This window comes from Bicyclus anynana, chromosome 9, assembly GCF_947172395.1.
Source record: "Bicyclus anynana chromosome 9, ilBicAnyn1.1, whole genome shotgun sequence".
Lineage (NCBI taxonomy): Eukaryota > Metazoa > Arthropoda > Insecta > Lepidoptera > Nymphalidae > Bicyclus > Bicyclus anynana.
In genome coordinates this window covers 12,348,021-12,362,477 of record NC_069091.1, presented here as the reverse complement: position 1 = coordinate 12,362,477, position 14,457 = coordinate 12,348,021, and the positions used below count along the sequence as shown (strand labels likewise).

Sequence of the window (14,457 nt, the reverse complement as noted above, 5' to 3'; positions counted from 1 at the left end):
CGATTTTTTAACGCAGTATACACTTAAAACTCTTAATACTCCAATATTTGGAGTCCCTGATTTTAATCCTTATTTTAAAAACATAATGTTTATTTGTTTTAGTATGATTATTTATCCGCTAAAGTAACAAGTTAATGTAACCCGACAGTATCATGAGGTAATATTAAAAGAAATAACTAAATAATAAAATTAAATTGAAATTTTGAAATTAATGACTGAAATATTTTTGTTTGCAAATATTTTTTTTTTGTGGATTACAAAAACCAAAAATAGTTGAAGAAACCAATTGAAAAAAACAAAATAAAAAGACAAAAATGATTTTCTGTTACCCGGGATCGAACTCAGGATTAAATTTTTTTGTACCTTGCGTACATACCACTAGTCCAAATGACCACGTAGAACTCGTTTGAAATTAATGTACGCTTAGTATCAGATAATATGACGTAAAATCGCTGGCCACTGAGTATTTAGGAGTACGTATCTATTCTATAGGTCCTAATGGCTCGTACTTCTAAATACTCGTGGAGCTAGTCTTTGGAGCGCGTCTCTCGGCGTACTCGTACTCGTAACACTCAGTACGCGTTTTAGCGAGTACGAGTACGACTCACCTCTAATCCACAGATATAATTTAAAAAACAAACAACCACAAACGTCAAGTCATAGAGTACATAGAATGTCAAGTCGTCAAACAACGACTACAAAATTTATGTACGAACTTGACATTTTATACTGACACAGTGATACTCTGTGACATAAATGACTGAATGGTACCAAAGAATTTAATCTTAGTTATATAGAATTTAATACTCCCAAGGAGCACTTACCCGAACCATTTGACAACTCTTCAGAAGATTTAGGAAAAAGGATCCATAAGTTTGCAAATCGATTATCGAATCGCCTTGTATCGCTTCCTTACAGTTTCCACGCAATATGATACTCTCTTTTTTAAGAGAATGGGACGGATCACGGATGCTATAAAGGCTTCTATAACTTTCTCCGTTTACATATCATATTTCTCTCTGTGTCAAGCAGTTGAGGCTTAAAAAGGTTAAAATTCAGAGCCGTAAAGCTGGTTTATCAAAAAAAAAATCAGTAATACTGTCATTCCGAGAAATTTATGAATGACATTTTTATACACACATACAAAATTTCTAACCAGCACAAAGCTTTGTTCTGAGTCAGAGGTCTGCTTCATTTGTGGTCTGTGCTGTCAACCACAGACGACTGTCAACCCAACAAGCAACAACGTCAAGTCCAAGTGTCAAAACTCAAAACTCAAAAGAAACACGTCAAAAATTCTGTTACAGAAAGTTGTTTTTTAAGAAAATAATTTCATATGTTTTTTTAGTTCAGTGTAATAAATAGTAACGCTAAACGTAGTATAATTAAACACAAATCCAGTGAAAAAATAAATTACAAACATGGATCAAATGTTGCCGAGTCCGTACAACATACCGGGAATAGGTACCCCGTTACATCAACCTGAGGAGGACCAACAGATTCTGCCCAATGCGTTGCAGCAACAGCACCATCAACAGCAAGCCCAGCAACAGCAACAACATTCTCTGGCTTCCTTAAACTCATCACCGCTCGCGGGATTTGGCGCGCAGCTTATGGGTACCCCGCAGCGAACTATGCACACCTATGCACCGACCGCCAGCTATGCGACGCCGCAGCAAATGATGCAGCCACAAACACCAGTATATATCTTTCAAATACATGTATTTTTAATACAGTAAAATTTTTAATTCTTCAAGATAAGATTATTTGTATGCTACTATAGTAAAAAAGCCGTTTTTACAATTTATAGGATAGAAAAAGGGAAACTGTGTGGTATCTACTAGTATATTATAAAGAACATATAAATACTTGTAGCATAGTTGTGAATTTTATGTATATAATAGATATAATAACATATACATTTCATATATTTTTTATATTACAGCAAAATTTAATGTCTCCAATGATTACGGGAAGTACAATAGCTGGTCAACAGATCTTGGGACAAGCGAGTCCTGCACCTATGACTCCTATGACACCACACTCAGCTGACCCTGGCATTACTCCACAGTTACAGTATGTTGTCTGTCTATTGATTATGCCCTTAATTTTATAAAGACAAAAGCATGTTTTTAATTTTCAAAATCCTTCAAATTATTCATTTGTGGTTAATTTTCAGTTGACAATATAACATGTAATGTAATTTAGTCCTAAAATGTTATATTTCTTTACATTAGCTACTTTGATTAAAAAACGTTCTTAGTGCTATCTTAATGACCACATTATAAGTAATGAATTTAAAATTTCAGAAATATAGTATCTACAGTGAATTTGAATTGTAAATTGGATTTGAAGAAAATTGCTCTACATGCCCGAAATGCTGAATACAATCCAAAAAGATTTGCTGCTGTTATTATGAGAATAAGAGAGCCAAGAACTACTGCTTTAATTTTTTCTTCTGGTAAAATGGTGTGTACAGGAGCTAAAAGTGAAGAAGATTCCCGATTAGCTGCTCGGAAATATGCAAGGATCATTCAAAAACTAGGTTTTTCAGTAAGTATCATCATAATATTATTGTCATATAAGTTTTCATATAGGAGAAATATTGTAAAAGTAGTAGGTAGTGGATAGATATTGCAATTTTAGAGTAAAAATGACATAGTCATCAACTAAATCAATGATATTAGTTTTCTACTGTTTGTTCTAATGTGTTTGTTGGTAAACAGTACACATTGCTGTAGCATAGCTATCTATAAATAATTGAATTTTTTTGTTAATTGAGACAAATGGTTGAATACTGACTTTTGGACAGAGAACCTGAGAACCTGAGCGCTATACATACCTATGGTAGGACGTAGGAGCAGGGGCTGATACACTTTCAGCCTTCCTAAAATGTTATGAACAGTAACATGGGTAACTTTTCTACACTACTCGTAATATTATAAAGTGGAAAGATTTAATTGTTTGTTTGTATTGAATAGGCTCTGAAACTACTGAACTGATTTGAAAAATTCTTTCACTGTTGAGAAGCTACTACTCTGAGTGCTAAGTGCCTGTAGTGCAGAGTGCACTTTAGGCTATATTTTATCCCCATATTCCTGAAGATGCAGGAACCGTGCGGGTGAAACAGCGCGACGTCTGCTAGTCTTTAATAAAATAAATTAAAAACTTGTATAAAATAATTATAAAAAAAATATAAATGTTACTGGCAAGTAAATTTTCGAGACATGCTTGTTAACATCAACATAACCAAAAATTCTTTTTTAACTGGAATCTGCCAGATGAGATATGGATAACAACTATTTCCATAAAATATTAATTTATTTTTTCTTTGTTAATATATGTGATAGTCAGGGATCATAGAAATTTTTTACACCTGATTACTATCAAGTTTATTTTTCATAAGTAGCTTCATCTCGATGAGACAATCAACTTTTTTGTTTATGAAAATTCTGGATTCTGGTAGCTAACTGAATTACCAGGTAATGATATTTTCTGAGCGTCAGAACGAGACAATGTACCAAACTATTTCTAGGACATTGTGGCTGTTAAGTTGTATAACTATTAATTAAGCACCAGTAAAGAAAAAGCATCTGGTTAGTAACAAGTTTTGGTACCCTCTTTCTGACTTGTATCAATAACAAGGTTATTAAAAGTTGTTACTAACCAGTTGTTTTTTTTACTGTTTCTTAGTTAATAGTTATACAACTTAACAACCACAATGTCCTACAAATTGCGTGGTACTTTATCTCGTTCCGGCAATCAGAATTATTTATTTTCTGGTAACTAAGTAATTATGATATTCTATTTAACCTAAAAATTAAGATACAAGTATATCAACTGGTTTTTTGTTACAGGCCAAATTTTTGGATTTTAAAATACAAAATATGGTTGGCAGTTGTGATGTCAAATTTCCAATTCGTCTGGAAGGCCTAGTGCTCACACATGGACAGTTCAGTTCTTATGAACCTGAACTCTTTCCTGGACTAATTTATAGAATGGTTAAACCTAGGATAGTGTTGTTAATATTTGTTTCTGGAAAAGTAGTGTTAACTGGTGCCAAAGTACGTCAAGAAATATATGAAGCATTTGATAACATATATCCAATATTAAAAAGTTTCAAGAAACAATAGACTGATAATAGTTTTACTCCATTATAAAATGAGATTATAATGTGATTAAACCTATAATAATGAATTCCTCCAGTAAAATATTTTTGCATGTTTTTGTTAATAAATTTAAGAGCAATGAATTTATTGTATTCTGTTATTTGATTTGAGGTAGATATTGATTTTTTTGTAGCATTAAGATATGTTCTTGATTGTTTACAATACAATACAATCTATAATTTCCATTAGATTAGAAATTAAAAAATTAGAATTAATGAAAATTGATTGGATAAAGTACTTAACTACCATCTTTTATCAGCTAACATGCGACCAGTGAAGAGAAAATAGACAAAAAACATGTCCAATGGTGGCGGAGATGTTCCAGTTCCATCTCTTTCGTAATAAGGCATTGAAAGAGATAGCGTTATTTCCGGTTGCACCGCCATTGGTTAAAAATTTGAATGTTCTGTTAATCTCTTTACAAGGTTTACACGTTGGTCGCATGTTAGCGATACATACAAGAGAATAGACAAAACTTCCTCCAATGGCGTCGGAGTCGGAATTGAGAGATAGTGATATTTCCGATTGCGCTGCCATTGGCTGGATATTGTCTATTTCTCTTTACGAGATTACCTCGTTGGCCGCATATTAGCGTCACGGTGAATTAACTTCACACAAAATTAACATAAATACAAGTTGTCAAAGCCCAAGTAATAAATACACTAAAAATAATGTCTAACAAATATAAGTTTAAGAAGTTAAAACTATAAACTGACTATGGTTAAACTAAAAAGTAGACACCTATGTAGTATTAGTGTTCTGTGCGTATGTACCTATGCACCAATGAAACCAGAACCCATCACTAAAAACCGCATCAAAATCGGATTAGTAGTTTTGGTTTTGCACAAACAAATTAACGCAGCGCCCTCTGGTAACTTCGTCCCCTTCGTCCCCTTGAACAACCAATCTAACATGAACCTAACATTGAAACCGCATCAAAATCGGACTAGTATGACTGGCTAATACACATGCGTTCAATGGTTAGCTAGAAAGAAAAAAAATCGGCCTTTGACTCGTGTTTCGTCTGAGACTCGCGTCCACAGACCATATGGAATTCGTCTGAGCTCGCGTCTAAAGACCGACACAGACCCGAGAACGCACGAATATTCGTCTGTATTCGGCTAAGTATCAAAATGGGACATCACTCAGACCAATTACACAAGGACCTAACTCGCTAGACATTACCGCTCTGTCAAAGATCAAAGGTCAACGATACAACGCGTTTATAAAAACTTGATATAGAATCGATGTTTCATTGTAGTAACCGTTTTCGTTGTGTAAAGAGCTCCTAAAAAATGCCGGTTTGCGCAGTTAAATGGCATAAAAATCGGTCAACAATGACTAGCTTACTAAAAGATAAAGCTACGTTGAATTTGTAAGTATTTCCAAGTTAATTATATTAAATTTGTATTAAAAACAATATTGGAAAGAATCTGTTCTTCAGCCTGAACAGCAGAACACCAATCAAGTAATCGAATGTTCATTGTTTATATTCTGTGTGATAGTCGCGATGTGTGTAATAGCTGTGTAAACATTAAATACATGTGTGTATTGTAAAAATATTTTCAATGTGTGAATTTAAATCGTCTCCCTCAAAAAATTACAAAGTTGGTGGATTTGAATGTGATACATATTCATTTGTAATTAGTCTGAGGGACATCAAGACTGCAATTTGTAAATAAAAAAAGACTTGAACACAGAACCTTGAAACGACTTCGTTAAAAAAAACTAATGTCAAGTTGACAAATTGTCAAATTGTCAATGTCATACCTAATTGTCATTGAAGTTTGAAAAACACGCGTGTGTGACTGTGTGATTTTTTTTACATTTTTGTGTAAAAAAACTTGTGTAAATCTTATAAATTAAAAAATATCTATCTTTAAAAATGGCAGAAACAATGCGACAAACAGTTGCAACCATTTTAAAAAGTATCGAAAGATATAACCCAGCTAATCTGCAAACCTTAGAGCGATACGTGGAAATGCAATCGAGGGAGAACACCTATGATTTGGAAGCTAATTTGGCTGTTCTAAAGCTGTATCAGTTTAATCCTGAGAAGTTTAACCCTGATATTACTTGTCAAATACTTTTGAAAGCGCTAACGAATTTCCCACATACTGATTTTACACTGTGCAAGTGTTTACTTCTGGAGTCTGTAGTAAGTATTTATTTTTCCTTTAGGAGATACCTTAGTTTCATCTAACATTCAAACGATAGCTTGTTTATTAAAATAGTGGATCTGATTCAAACTACAAAATATTGTATTTCTTATTAGTATCAATATCTAAGATAACATCACCTAGATTGTCCTAAATCTAAACTTCTTTTATATGTTATCATTTATAGGTAGAGAATGAAACAATTTCTCAAATTAAATATTTGGCGGATATCCTAGAGCAATGTGACTTTGCTCAATTCTGGAATAGAGTGCACCAAATGCCTGAGCTGTGCAATCGCATTAGCAGCTTCCACGACTCCATCCGCAAGTTTGTTTGTCACGTCGTGGGCATCACTTTCCAGACCATAGAGAAAAATAATCTTGCTAACCTTCTGGGTGGAATTGATGGTAACTATTATTAAGTAAATTATTGCAGGTGTAAACTTGTGGGCATTGAGAACAACACAAGCAGAAGAGGGTAGTGTTAACTACTTTTAAAGGAATTTTTTAACCCTATACCTGTTGGTAATTAGTCCTTTGCTCAAAGTTTTTATCACTGCCGCACAATGGACCCTGCACTTGCCCTGTGAATCCACAGAATGTATAGTAATATTTATAAAGCTGAAGAGTTTGTTTTTTTGTTTGAACACACTAATCTGAGGAACTTCTGGTCAGATTTGAAAAAAATCTTTCAGTGTTAAATAGCCCATATATCGAGAAAGACTATAGGCTATATTATTCCTGTATTCCTACAGGAACAAGAACCACACGGGTGAAACCGCGTGGCGTTAGCTAGTGCTGAGATATTTGTCTCTGATTGTATATCAATAATTGTTTACTCTAAAGGTAGGTTCGATAGAAACTTTTAGAATGCTTCTTTTTTTATTTTTTTATGAGCAGATAAAATTATTTATAAACAGATTCATTTTAAAATGTAATAATTGTCAAAAATGAGTGATTTGAAAAAATTTTGAGACAAACAAAAAAAAATATTGATTTTATTTAAAGAAATTCAGATTTACTTCAAAACATTATACTTAAATATTGTTTCAAAAAACATCAAAGAGTCCATGTGATTTGTAAGTGACGTTCTAAACTCTATAAAATGTATTCACATCATGTATTGTAAAAACCTAATGTCTTGTAGCTCAAAAGTGATTTTAATTTTTGTAACCCTTAAAGTCTACAATGATTTTGTATACTACTATGACTACAATGGGTGTAAAAACACCCGGTTTTATTTATTGGATTAAATTATATAGATAAACATAATATAAATTTTTTCATTGTATTTACTTAAATATTGGTCATGCTCTTTGGTTTTTTTGATGTTTCAAATGGATTTTCGAAAAAAGAAAACTTTTAAAATTGCCTTTGAAAAAACAGTTCTCAAAATAATAATAGTTTTTAAAAATAAAAATACAAACTATTCTATTTTTTTTTAATCTGTCTTTATATTTGATTAATATGCATAAATAAACCTATAATTTGACATATTACTTACTTATCCTATAAAAAAATATATATCTTTAAAAAAATATATGATTTTGAATGAGACCTAAAATATGTTTATATGTTAAAATAAACATAATGGAGCTTCTGATATATTGGAATTACTATCATCGTCAACACTTTATACATCTTCTTTATGAACATTCCATTAACAAAGTTCCTCTTCTTCTCTCCTCTGCTAACCTACTATCTACTACTATAATACTACAATCTATATTCTACATTTTGGCACCTCAATCAATTGATCTAAATTTAAAATAGCATATAAATGTAATTACACTTCTAAAACATAAACATAATAAATACAATAATACACATGAAAATGACATGTTTAGCACACAAAACTAAAAAATTTCAATACTTACATTGTAAGTCAATACTCCACTATTACTATAAAAACACACACTAGGTTGTAAGTATCTCAAAACCAGTGCTCGCGCAAAACTACTTTTCCCGCGTGTTCTATGGCCACTGTCAACTTATAAGAATACACAAAATCTCAAGGCACTGCATTTAAAATTAAAAAAGAGACACAAAGTAAGTCATCTGGGTGTAAAAACACTTTACCTACTTTTTACCCACTTTACTAATAGGAGGAACCCAGTAAAAATGATATGAAAGGTATTGTTTCGTTTTTAGATGTGACCCTAAAACACTGGGTGAAAAAATATGGATGGAAGGATGAAGGCAACCTGATCTACATCGCCACACAGGACGAAAACATCAAGACTAAGAACATCACAGAGAAGATAGAATTTGAACATTTAGCTCCTCTGATGGCAATCCTGTAAGATTTTTATGTACTAATCATTATTCTTTTACAGTAATGATCCTTAATAAAACGGAATAAAAGAGAAATGAATAAAATCTTTTATTACAAGTACTTCCTAACTCACCACTTGTCTAGTTTAGGTTATCAATAACCTCTATAGTTTGTGTGCTATGGCATGGAGTGGGTGATCGTTTCACTATTGAATGTTCTACGCGATCACAATTATAGTACGTACTATGAATTTCATAAGCAACTGTCACCCGCACCATGCTACAGCGCACGTAGTAGTTGGACTCTACATAGCATAGTAAGGCAAGTAGAGCGATAGTGTCTAGAACTACCCGTAGCTACCCAAATGGGGTACATACTACATACCCTAAAAGTCAAATTATATTTCAGGATATATTAAGTACTAGTAAACGCCCGCGACTACATTTGCGTAAAATTCAGTTTTTGACAAATCCCGCGGGAAATATGGATTTTTCTGAAACAAAAAGTAGCAGTACGTGTTAATCAATGGTATAATCTCATCCTTTCCAAATTGTAGCCAAGTTTCAGTAGTTTAGGAGTAGTTAATCAACATCGATACAAAGATTTGCGTTTAATTTATCATTGGGATTTACAATAGTCAATAGTCAATATAAATTATTTATTTTACAACCACTTTTGAAACGTCAGGTTCGTTCGTCGTGTTCCTCGTATCCCTACAGGAACAGGTACCACGCGGGTGAATCCGCGCGGCGTCTGCTAGTAAAAAAATAAAAAATACCGGCACCTCCTGCGGTTTACTCCAAAACTATGATTCTTTCTCCCGAGAAAACGGCTCCGATGCTTCGAGGTCGGCCACCGAGCATTGAAATATATACCTTATTTCCATTGAGTAAGTATTAATGTTAATTTACCTATACTAAGAATGAACAGTTGCAAAAAAAAAATACAGCTTGAACCTGTCTGGTTATTCTATGGTCCATTATGTGAACCGCTTTGTAACAATGACATTGATGCAGCAACTAAAATTGGGTAATGGGTGAGAACCAAAAAAACGATTACATAGATATTATAAAATTCATCAAAGTGGGTCGAATTGCAATACAAGAGTTGCAATGATTATTTTTTATATCTTTTTGAATAATAAAAACCTTTAAGAACTAAAAAGGGTAATCACTTTTAGGTGCCACTGAAGCAACCCTTTTCTTGATTAAAAACCATTTCTTTTGACTAAGTGCGATAAAGTCAGATATAGCATGGTACTTTCTACTAAAGTGCTTCTAAACACCTGACTTGTTTCATATTGTAGGATGATAAATATAATAATTCACGGCCAAAGCCTGTCACTTTATTGTACATTTAGAGTAAATTATAAATTCCTGCTCGTAAATTGAACCATAACAGTAATCGAAACCTGAACACAGCCCACAGTACCAAAAATAGTGCTTAGGTACACAAAAGCCTCAGGGAGGTCTTCGAAAACCGTTAAGCTATAAAGTTAAGTACGTTTTATTAATTGTAAAATAAAACATCGTATGTATTTTTATATAAATTAACAACATTTATTTAAAAATATTCAACAATGGCTTAATTTAATCGAGAAGAATATAAATATATAAATCACAGTATTAACTAGTGGGAGCTCATCTTGCTTATGCTTTCTTTCCTTGGCTGTAACCGTATTCCTTGCCGCCAGAGTGTCCGGCTTTCTTGCCGTGGTCGTGATGATGGGCGTGATGTTCTTCGTGACCGTGGTGACCCTTGTGGCCCTTGTGGTCTTCGTCGTAATGCCCTTTGTCGTGTTTGCCTTTCTTACCGTGATGCTTCTCGTGGTGTCCCTTCTCGTGGTGGCCGCCCTTCTTGTGGTGACCTTCCTTATTGTCATGATGGCCATGGAAATCGCCATGCTTGTGATGATGACCACCCTTGTGGAAGTCGTCGTAGAACTTGTGTTCTTTATGATACTCGTCCTTGTGGGACTTGTGGTGGTAGCCAGTGGTCTTCGAGCCTTTCTTGTGGCCTTTCTTGTGACCAAACTTGCCTCCCTTGTGGCCGTGGGCAGCTTCGTGGTGCTCGCCGTGGTGGTCGTGCTCGTCGTGGTGCTTTTTCTTGTGGCCACCGTGCTCGTCGTGATGTCCTTCGTGGTGGTGTTTCTGGTGGTGGCCTTCTTCACCTTTGTCGTGGTGATGATGAGACTTGTATCCCTTGTCTCCCTTTTCACCCTCTTCTTTGTGATGATCGGCGTGATGTTCCTGGCCGCCACCTTCTTCTTTGTGACTACTCGTACTTTGTTTTTTTTCTGTTCCCGACGAAGCTTGGTCTGCGGTTTTAGGCGCTTCCACTTTAACGACAGTTGCATCTGCTTTGGATATAGTCGCTTCTGCCTTCGCGTCCGTCGTCGCTGCCGCTACTGCTACATCTTCCGCTTTCTTTGGTTCACTTTCTACGTGACGTGCGACCACCGCTATTAGACCCCACGCTAACAGCACAATAAATAATGATTCCTTCATATTGCCTGCAAATACAAAAATTATGATCACCAATATCACATCATTTATTCCAGGTAGTTAAGTATTAATTATAAAATATTATGTCGTCTTACTAGAAGGTATGGCTGTAAGGAGAGCCAGGCGTGTTGTGTTATGAACGTTTCTACAGATTGCATTTATAGATAATGCCGCTTTCGTCGGCGACCGATTACAGAGATGTTTAGCAATCACATTGCTGCTCATTTCTGGACGAGTGACTCCGTCGGTTATGGTGACGACATCCGTAATTCACTGTAAATAAATTAGTTCCGTAAAACCTGCCCTACTCACAGAGCGATTGTATTACATTGTCTTCGAGAAGTCATTCTTATAGCAACTCGAGAGGCTTGAGATCCAACCTTCTACAAGTTACAGAGGATATTTTTATACACTTAACTAAAACAAAATAGTTTTTTTTTTTATAATATAGGTATTTATTTACATGAATTTGGCGATAACAGTAGGTAGGTATATAAAACAAGTAATAGCTATTCTTAGAATAAGAGTTTCAGTGCTTTCCGTGATGGAATCCCCAGTGCTTATGGTCTTTGTGGCCGCCCTTCTTCCCGTGGTCGTGGTGGTGGTGGTGATGCTCCTCGTGCCCATGGTGGCCTTTGTGTCCTTTGTGATCCTCGTCGTAATGATGTTTGTCGTGGTGTCCTTTCTTGCCATGGTGGTGGTGATGGTGGCCGGAGTCATGGTGGCCGCCCTTCTTGTGGTGACCACCGTGGTCCTCGTGGTGGCCGTGGTGGTCGCCGTGCTTGTGATGTTTTCCTTCCTTGTGATGCTCGTCGTAGAAGTGATGGTCTTTATGGTATTCGTCTTTATGGTACTTCTTGTGGTAACCTTCGGTTTCTTCGCCTTTGTCGTGGTGCTTCTTGTGGTGGTGCTTGCCGCCCTTGTGGTGGTGGCCGTGCTCGTGGTGGTGGCCGTGGTGGTCGTGCTCGTCCCAGTGCTTCTTGTGTCCGCCGCCGTGCTCGTGGTGGTGACCTTCGTGATGATGCTTGTGGTGATCGCCGTGGTCGCCCTTGTGGTGGTGGTGATGCCCCTTATGGCCCTTGTGCCCCTTCTCGCCGTGCTCGTGATGGTGGTGGTGGTGATGCTCCTTGCCTCCGCCTTCCTCGTGGTGGTGTCCCTTGTGGTGGCTGGCCGCGGCCTCCAGGTCGGAGTCCTGAGCGCCGATCTGTCGACCGACACACGTCACTACAACGCATCCCAACAAGACAAGGGCGACTAGCGTCCTCATGTTTGCCGCTTGGCTTTCTACGTTAAAGGTTTTAGCACTATGACTGAACTGGCTTTACGAGAGAACGAGAGGGCATTTATATCAATGATTAAAGTAGCTGATTGCAGCTGGTGAAATTACCGGGCAAGGACGCCGCAGCGACCGTTCCGCCCATAGCATTCGTCGGTTACGACATTTAAACGCACTTCAAATATTAGATATTGATAAATTTTCTTTATACTTTCTATTTAAAAAATAATCTAAGGTGGCTACGTTAATCTTCTATGAACAGTTAACGTTAACTGTGTTAAATTTTTAACCGATAAGTAAAGAGAAGGAACAAAAGGTTTTTTGTTTTATAAGTAACCGTAGTAAGCGTTGTACCTACTCGTACCTACTTAGTAAAGTAAATTGAATAGAGGCTTTTTTATAAAATTAAATACGACATTTCATTTTAATTTTATTGGGTAGTTTGTAGTATAAGTGTTGGTATGGTATTTAATCAAAAGTGGTACGATGTAGAAATAACCAAGAAAAATATTGTCTTGTAAATAAATAAGGTTCGAGTACGATAACCTTGTTAAGACCGTAACTTTGAACCGTAGGTCTCCCTAGACTTCTAGGTCCTCTTAGATGATTCTAGCACGGTCTACGTACTTACCCTCTATAATTCAGCTAACATCTGTTATCTTGTGGAACATTCTATCTCGATAGAAAACCTCCATTCAGCGAGTCGATGGTGTTTATATTTATTTTCTTCGATACATTACGCGATATCTATACCTACTTATACTATAAATCTGTAGAGAAGTCAATTCTGTACATGAAATATATTTCCAAAATATCAGGGGGTGATTAGTGATCGATACTGATGCCAAACTTGCAATCAGTAAAATTTGTGTCTGTCTCTCTGTTTGTATGTTCGTTATAGCAACAAAAACTACTCAACGGATTTTAACTAAACTTGGTACAATTATTCTTCATACTCCTGGGCAGGTTATAATATACTTTTCATCGCGCTACGATCAATAGGAGCAGTGAAGGCAAATGTTGGGAAAACGGGAGAAGTTACTCCATTTTTACAGCGATACTAATGTAAGGGCTGGATAAAAGAGGTCTAAGGGCGGCCGAAGTCGCGGGCTACCACTAGTCACCAAAAATCAAAATATTTTCAATGTACAAAATACCTGTTACAGATTTATTGTCAGTTATATAGATATCTTTATATTGGTAGGTACCTTACCTACCTTCAATCTAACGAATCCAAATAGTTGCCTACTGTAAAAACCTGCCTATTGTCTTTATATGTAGAAGTATGGACGGAAAAGTTATCAACTTTTATAAAATAGCAAAGCTCTTGTACCTACCTACTATTTGCAACACCGCGAGCGTCCTACGAGAGCGTAGCTTAGAGCATCCGTCTGTATTTGAATATTCTTCTCAGACCAAGGCGCGTTTGGAACCCTCGTAACTTTAAATTAAAGTTTTCGACTATTATTACCTACTACTACTAGGTTAAATTACATTATGACATAATCCTGACATTTCAAAATGCTTGTAAACTAAGCTTAATTGAAATAAATGAATTTTGACTACTTTAAATAATAATAAATAATAAATGAATTGACGCTGCTGAATCTCACATTAGCCCAATGCAATAAAGCTTATAGCTTTCCTCAACTAGACAATAGGTACTGCTTTAAATTAAATTTATTTCGAATTAATTAATTAATATAATAATTATTGACAACTCATGTTCGGTTCACTATTGAGCACGAGTCTCCTCTCACAATCAGAGGGGTTAGGCTAAAATTCCACCACGCTGGCCCAATGCGGATCGGCAGACGTCACACACCTAGACTCGTGTGCGATGTCTGCCAATTCGCATCTAGTCCTAGAGAATTAAGAAAATTCTCAGGTATGTATGTTTCCTCACGATGTTCTTTCACCCGATCGACGATGTTTTGAGACAAGTGATGTTTAATTTCATAAAATGCACAGAACTGAAAAGTTAGAGGTGCATGCCCCGGGCCGGATTCGAATCTACGCCCTCCGAATCAAAGGCAGAGTTCATATCCACTATGCTGTCACGGCTATACATTACA

General features: G+C 35.8%; 4 protein-coding genes across 4 annotated transcripts; 2 read left to right on the top strand and 2 right to left on the bottom strand.

Moving 5' to 3' along the window:
• Positions 1 to 1,248: 1,248 nt before the first annotated feature.
• On the top strand, positions 1,249 to 4,261 carry LOC112044793 (TATA-box-binding protein). The gene is made up of 4 exons (XM_024080756.2): positions 1,249 to 1,700; positions 1,946 to 2,076; positions 2,310 to 2,553; positions 3,858 to 4,261. The coding sequence occupies exons 1-4, from the start codon at positions 1,422 to 1,424 to the stop codon at positions 4,131 to 4,133; spliced, it is 930 nt and encodes a 309-aa protein (XP_023936524.1). The 5' UTR covers positions 1,249 to 1,421; the 3' UTR covers positions 4,134 to 4,261.
• Positions 4,262 to 5,946: 1,685 nt separating this feature from the next.
• Positions 5,947 to 8,706, top strand: LOC112044767 (eukaryotic translation initiation factor 3 subunit K). The gene is made up of 3 exons (XM_024080723.2): positions 5,947 to 6,327; positions 6,516 to 6,735; positions 8,479 to 8,706. The coding sequence occupies exons 1-3, from the start codon at positions 6,055 to 6,057 to the stop codon at positions 8,628 to 8,630; spliced, it is 645 nt and encodes a 214-aa protein (XP_023936491.1). The 5' UTR covers positions 5,947 to 6,054; the 3' UTR covers positions 8,631 to 8,706.
• Positions 8,707 to 10,137: 1,431 nt separating this feature from the next.
• LOC112044755 (histidine-rich glycoprotein-like) lies at positions 10,138 to 11,279 on the bottom strand. Its single transcript, XM_052883500.1, has 2 exons — positions 11,202 to 11,279; positions 10,138 to 11,114 (listed from the first exon to the last, which is right to left on the bottom strand). The coding sequence occupies exon 2, from the start codon at positions 11,107 to 11,109 to the stop codon at positions 10,252 to 10,254; it is 858 nt and encodes a 285-aa protein (XP_052739460.1). The 5' UTR covers positions 11,110 to 11,114; positions 11,202 to 11,279; the 3' UTR covers positions 10,138 to 10,251.
• A 356-nt stretch (positions 11,280 to 11,635) lies between these two features.
• On the bottom strand, positions 11,636 to 12,373 carry LOC112044753 (histidine-rich glycoprotein-like). Its single transcript, XM_024080707.2, has one exon. It carries the CDS (start codon positions 12,371 to 12,373, stop codon positions 11,636 to 11,638), a length of 738 nt encoding a protein of 245 aa, XP_023936475.1.
• Positions 12,374 to 14,457: the final 2,084 nt, after the last annotated feature.